Source organism: Emiliania huxleyi (assembly GCF_000372725.1).
Source record: "Emiliania huxleyi CCMP1516 unplaced genomic scaffold EMIHUscaffold_66, whole genome shotgun sequence".
NCBI lineage: Eukaryota > Haptophyta > Isochrysidales > Noelaerhabdaceae > Emiliania > Emiliania huxleyi.
Window position 1 is genome coordinate 399,588 of NW_005197053.1, and position 6,469 is coordinate 406,056.

The 6,469-nt window shown below is 64.9% G+C and overlaps 1 protein-coding gene across 1 annotated transcript; it reads right to left on the minus strand.

Moving 5' to 3' along the window:
• Nucleotides 1-3,562: 3,562 nt before the first annotated feature.
• EMIHUDRAFT_437872 (hypothetical protein) lies at nucleotides 3,563-4,942 on the minus strand. Its single transcript, XM_005762860.1, is given in 5 exon segments — nucleotides 3,563-3,583; nucleotides 3,596-3,631; nucleotides 3,644-4,476; nucleotides 4,543-4,859; nucleotides 4,902-4,942. The coding sequence occupies 3 exon segments, from the start codon at nucleotides 4,932-4,934 to the stop codon at nucleotides 3,897-3,899; spliced, it is 930 nt and encodes a 309-aa protein (XP_005762917.1). The 5' UTR covers nucleotides 4,935-4,942; the 3' UTR covers nucleotides 3,563-3,583; nucleotides 3,596-3,631; nucleotides 3,644-3,896.
• Between the last annotated feature and the right edge of the window lie 1,527 nt (nucleotides 4,943-6,469).

A 6,469-nucleotide genomic window follows, 5' to 3' on the forward strand; every position in this document is an offset into this window, starting at 1 on the left:
GGGGGGGGGGGAGGCGCACGTGTTGTACGCCCAGAGCAGGGAGAGGACGAGCCAGGCGGGCGTCGCGCCGACGTAGACGGCAGGCACCTTGCGGTACGGCTCGCACGACGACTCCTCCCTCGTGAGGGTCGCGTTGTACGCCGCGCCGCCCTCCACCACCCACGCCGCTGGCGGCGCGTCGCCTCCGGCGCTCACCGCGGCAGCGATCAGCGCAGAGGTGTTGGCGCTGACAAAGACAGCCGGGAGGTGCTCGCCGCACACGAAGGCTCCGGCAGCGCGCGTGCTCCGGCGGACCGCAGGCTCCGGCAGCGCGTGCTCCGGCGGACCGCAGGCAGCATCCCCTCCTCACGAGGGTAGCGGTAGTCGCATGCCAAGAGCACACCGCTCGCGTTTGCGCTGGCCGCGCTGCAGATGGCGTCGGCGACGTTGCAGGCGGAAGCTTCGCTGCAGGAGGCGGACGGCACCAGGAGGATAACCCCCTCCAGGTTACGCCGCCCCTCGGGCTGCTCACTCCACTCACAAGCAGCTTGTTGTCGGCGCTGTGAATCCAAGAAAAAGAAACGCGACCTTGTAGACTTGCGCCAGACCCGCCGCCCCGCTGCCGTCCCCCTCACCTCACACCTGCACACCATTACTACCGCCGCTACTCCCGCCGCTGTGCTGGCATGAATCAACATACAGCTAGAGACTCCTATGACATTCCTTTCCTCCCTGTTTGCCAAGTCCGGCGGGACGCAAGCTCGATGCCGCGCTCCTCGCACACCGACACCAGCTCGGACGGCTTGCAGTCCGCAGTCAGCACCTGAGCGGAGCACGCGCAACGAACGCGTCAGATTCGGCCGGAGGTGTGCATGGCTGGGTGTGCTAGCACACACCTTCAAGCTCGGGGCGGCCCCCTCCTTGAGCGCGGCGGCGAGCGCCTTGAGCCCCTCGTTGCCGATCTGGTTGTGGTTGAGATACAGCCCCTCGAGTCGCGGGGTACTCCCCTCCTTGCCCAGGGCGTCGGCCAGCGCCTTGAGCCCCTTGCTGCCAATCTGGAGGGACGTGAGGTCGAGATACTTGAGCCGCAGCGCGACCCCGCTCGCAATCACCTCCGCCAGCTGCGCCGCCTCCGCGTCGCCCCAGCCGAGCCCACGGTAGTTGAGCCACCTGGCCTTTCCAAACTGCTCCTCGAAGGCGGCCTTGTACAGCCGCTTCACGAGCGGCTTGTCGTCCTTGCCGTTGGTGAAGCTCTTCGTCTCCAGCTCCGCCGCGAACTGAGAAGGCAGCAGCGGAGGGCGCCGGCCGCCGCCCTTGACGCACTCGTTGATCAGGGAGAAGCAGCACCAGTACTCCTTATCGTCACGCATCAGGCCGAGGTCGAGCGACTTCTTCCCGTCCTTGGTGAGGCTCGCCCAAGCGTGCTCCGTGTAGCACCAGCCGCGGTCAAAGTACTCGGCCACGTTGGTGCCCGTGATCCAGGCCAGCAACGGCGAGAAGCAGCTGCTGTTGTGGCCCGCCGGGAAGGAGGTGAGCCGCAGCACGGTCGTGTGCTGGTGGGAGTAGAGCGTGCCGAGGCAGCCCAGCCCCTGCTTGAAGAGCGCGTCCTCCTCCTCGGTGCGCATGACGCCGTTGGCGGGGTCGGGGTGCTGGTGCAGCGAGAGGAAGTCCCAAAACACGCCGAGCCGCAGCCTGCCGTGCTCCGGATGGCGCAACAGGGCCTTGAGCGCCTTTGCGACGCGGCGGAGGTTGGCTCCGAGCGGGTCGGGGTGCTCCTTGGTCAGCCACGGGTAGGAGAGCGCGGCGACGGGAAGCCCACCGTACGGAATGGTCGCGTCGACGAGGCGGGCGAGCGAGATGAAGGCCTCGTCGGGCAGCGCCTGGCGGTGGGTGAGGACGCCGCCCGCGCCGGCGAAGTCGACGATCCACTGCGCGTCGACGAGGGCGATGGCGCTGCTCGCGAGGACCGGCTCCAGGTCGCCGCCGCCGCGCTTGCGCCACCGCTCCAGCTTCTCCTCATCGATGCCGAGCTCAGGGTCGGCCAAAACTTCTTCGGGGGCGGTCAGAGCCATAGCAGGCACGGCGTCTTTCGAAGAAAAGAATGCTGAAAGCCGTATTTGCTCCGTCGCAGAGCGAGGCAGAGGAGAGCGACGCGACAGAGGAAGAAGAGAAAAGGGAAGGATCGACGAGAGTGGGACGACCGCGAGGTGGCATGAAGGTTGCAGCGAGAAGCGGCGAGAGACTGCGAAGAGAGATAGGAAGAGGCGGACGCCCAAGGGTGGGCGACGGCTAGCGCACCACACCCCTCTCCTTAAAATCCCTGTGTGGTGGCGGCGTGCCGTCCTCCCATCCCTCCCTTGGGTTGTCCGTTTTCTTTCTTTCTTTATTTCTGAAGGTCGCTGCGAGAATTGGTGTCTGAGAAACTGCGAAGAGAGATAGGAAGTGGTAGACGCCCGAGGGTGGGCGACGGCTAGCACCACACTTCTCAACAAACTAAAAATCTCTCTCACTTCTCCCCTAAAATCCATGTGTGGTGGCGGCGTGCCGTCCTCCCATCCCTCCCTTGGGTTGTCTGTTTTCTTTCTTTCTTTCTTTGGCTAGCGCACCACACCCCTCTCCTTGAAATCCCTGTGTGGTGGCGGCGTGCCGTCCTCCCATCCCTCCCTTGGGTTGTCTGTTTTCTTTCCTTTTACACTGGGCACGGGACTGGCGCGCACTGGCACTAACACAGGTACACCACGGGAGCCGCCTAAGCGACTCCCGCGAGGACGGCGAGGCACTTAGCTCCGTGCACTCGACCGCCCTCGACAAACAAAACAAACTCTCTCCCGCCCTCGCCGCAGGCAAAGAAAAAGAAGGAAGGACTAGCACACTCAAACGGGGGGATCTTTTTGTATTTTGAGTAGGGGGTGGACAGCGTCCTAATCTAAAATCTGAGGATTCAGGATTGAGGGCTTGCTTCAGTGGGGCCAAAGTGAGTTTATGGATGTGTGAGAACGGTACGGGACACGAGGAGGCACGCGGACCGACTCGTCGGTGACTCTGCTGCACGCCGTTTCAGAATTTTTCCCAGCGTGAGCGAGACGTGGAAGAGTGCCACCGTCGGGTGGGACGGGTCGGCCCGGAGCATCGGAGTAGCCGTCGTGGTCGCGGCGAGCAGCGCCGGCCACTCCGGCGCCGCGTCGGCAACATGGGAGCATGTCCACCGCCACTTCGCGGTCGCAGCGCTGTTGTCGCCCAAAACGCCGCCTATCCCTCTGGCGGGCCAAAGATCGCCTCGCATGTCGATTTTGACTCGACGGGCGCATGGAGGCATCACGTCTCCATGCGCCCATCAAGTCGGAGCCAGTCTGCGGCGACCACAGCGCTCACCGCAGGGATAGGCGAGCTTTTCAGAGTCAAGCGATTGCGCGAAATCCCACAGTGGTGGATTTTGGGGCGCTGTCTACCCCCTATTTTGAGGGCCGGCCCTCAAAAATAATTCGCGGAAGTAAGTCGCGGGCGACGGCTTCCTCAGAAGCCGTCGCCCCCACCGGAGCAGTCACACAATGCCCCCCCGCTCCGGCGCGAAAAAGAAACGCTTTTTACAACAAAACTCCCTTGCCTCGCACAACACTCGCGACTCTGCACAGGTGCGGAGCCTCCAGATACGGGTGCGGCGCCGCGCAGGACATGGGTGTCCGGCGCCTCCAGAGACTGCACAGACATGTACAGCTGCAGACTATGCACTAGCGCTTGCGTGCGCTCAACCTCAACGCGGGATGGCTCGCCGTCGCAGCGCATAACCAGCGCGTGCATACGTGGCAAAGCCAAACTCTCATCCCCATTATTTTGCACGTGTGGTGTGTGGGGAGCGCATAATACAGGGCCGCGCTCAGCCTCAGCTTGACGGATAGTGGGGGGATCTCGGAGCTTCTTCACGGCTGACCTGCCAGTTGCATGATGATGAGCACCGCGTCGTGGGGGATCTTGCGGCGCGCAAGCGTCATCAACAGCTCGCTCCGTGTCTGAATCCGGAGCGCATGCCTTTCCCGCGCGCGGCAAACCCACGCGCGCAGTGCGATGCGCGGCAGCATCGCCGCCCGGAGGAGAGTGCGGGCGGCCTCCTTCCGGTCGCGAGGCGTGAGCAGCACGGGGACTCCTGCGGCAAGTGGATAGCGGCCCAGCTGCGGGCCTTCTTCCGGGTCGCGCATCTCCCAGCGCATCGGCAGGTCAGCATTGGGTGCGTCGGCCCATTGCACCGGGCGCGGCTCGCCGACGAGGGCCCCGCACGCTTCGTCGAACGCCCACCGGTAGTAGGGCCTGCCTGCTCGATGGCGGCGAGCGACGGCCTCGAAGAGCGCCGCGCACAGAAAGCGCGCAGCCGTCGTCTCGACGGGCGTGCGCCAGTAGCAGACATAGTCGACGCCCGAGAGGAGGGTGAGGAGTGCGATCCGCTCCGACTTGCAGCCGTTGTACATGACAAACTCGAGGTCGCCGCCGTGGCGCGGCGAGTGCCTATTGCGCAGGGTGAGGATCAATGGCCGAGTAGGAAGCAGGACAGGTGACGCAAGAAGACACTGCCGGCCGAGCAGCGCGGCGATGGCAAACGGCGGCGGCGGCGCGAGGCGTCCGTCGGCGGTGGTAAGACCAAGGGTGAGGCGAGCCGAACCGAAGCGAGCGTTGGCATGCCCCGCGAAGAGGAAGCGCTGCGTCGCACGGCGGCCAAGCAGACGGCGCAGGTCGTTGAAGGTCCCGCCGCAGAGGACCGATGCAGGCAGGTGGAGAGACGCCTCGAGCCCCTCGAGCACTACGTTGTCAAGTGGCGCCCTGCGAGGGCTGCACGCCAGCACGGCCAGCTCGCACCGGACAGGGGCGGTTTCGCCGGTGCGCTCCTCCGCCTCCGCCTTTGCCTCCTCCTCCTCCGCCGCCTTCCTTGCTACCGCCTCAGCCTTTCTTGCTGCCGCCGCCGCCATCCTTGCTGCCGCCGCCGCCTCCCTCGCCGCCACCGCCGCCACCTCTATCGCCTTCCTAGCCGACAGCGCAATCAGAATAGCCGACACGGTGATAATCGTCGCACTCGTGCCTCCGTACAAACGACCCGCCGCCTTTTTTGTACGCGTGCGAGTTCGCCGATGCGAAGTTCACCCAGGTGCGCGACATCACAGAACGGCCGGCCTCGAGGCCGAACAGGGCGGCAGACACGCACAGCATACACACCACAGAAGTCGTCCTTGCTCGTTCGCGAAAAAAGAATTTAGCCGCGCTCTGTCACAGAGACAGGCTCGACACAGGTGAAAAAAGAATTTTAGAACGAACGCGGTCGCACGACACTGGGCAAAGAATTTAAAAAAAGCCAAGTCTCGGAAACAGACCCACCCCCCTCGTCCTAGGCCCCTCGTCCTCCCATCCCCCCCCCCCTTTTTTGGCTCCGGCGGGGCCTCCCGCCGGGGGTTTTTTGGGGGGCCCCCCCCCCCCCCCCCCCCCAGCGCCGCGGGCCGGGCCGCGCCGCAACGCCTCCAGGTCCTCCTCCCTCACCCGATGAAGCCCCACCCCGTCCCAACCCGCACCCCCCGCCCTCCCCAGACCCGGGGGCTCGGAAAAGGAAATTCCGCGCCGCTATCCAAGTGCTCCAAAAAGAAAGAAAAGAAAGAAAACGGACAACCCAAGGGAGGGATGGGAGGACGGCACGCCGCCGCCACACAGGGATTTTAAGGAGAGGGGTGAGAGAGAGAGAGAGAGAGAGAGAGAGAGGTGTGATGCGCTAGCCGTCGCCCACCCCTTGGGCGTCCGCCTCTTCCTATCTCTCTTCGCAGTCTCTCGCAGATTCTCGCTGCGACCTTCATGCCAAGTGCTCCAAGTGCGCCGCGTCGGGTTTCAGCCTGGTTTCAGCGATATTTTTGTTAATTCCTATCTCTCTTCGCAGTCTCTCGCAGATTCTCGCTGCGACCTTCATGCCAAGTGCTCCAAGTGCGCCGCGTCGGGTTTCAGCCTGGTTTCAGCGATATTCTGCAAAGGGGTGTGAACGGAGAGAGCAAACTCCTGGCAGCTCCCACAGCCGAAATGTGCGCCAGCTGCCCGCTCACCTGTGTCACGCCGCCGCGCACGCACCTCGCTATGTGCTCGCGCGAGCTCCCGCCCGAGCCTCCAGCTCGGTTTCCCACTGCTGCGGAGCCGATCGCTTTTCCTCGGCGCTCGCGTCGAGCCGAGCTCTCGGCACTCTACGGCGGGCGTCGCTGTGCGGGGCGCCCGTTTCCTGCTGGCCCGAGCGGAAAGCTCCACGTGCCCGCGCGAGCTCCGGGCCGAGCCTCCAGCTCGGCGTCCCACTGCTGAGGAGCCGATCGTCGTCCGTCGGTGCTCTCGAGGAGCCGAGCTCCTTGGCCTGCGGCCGGCGACGCTGCAGGACGGCGCGCGCGCACCCCGCGAGGTGTGTGCGCGGGGGCAGGACACAGGTGAGCGCCCAGCAGACGCACGTCCGGGGGGTCTGCCCGACTGGAGTCCCCCCCCCCCC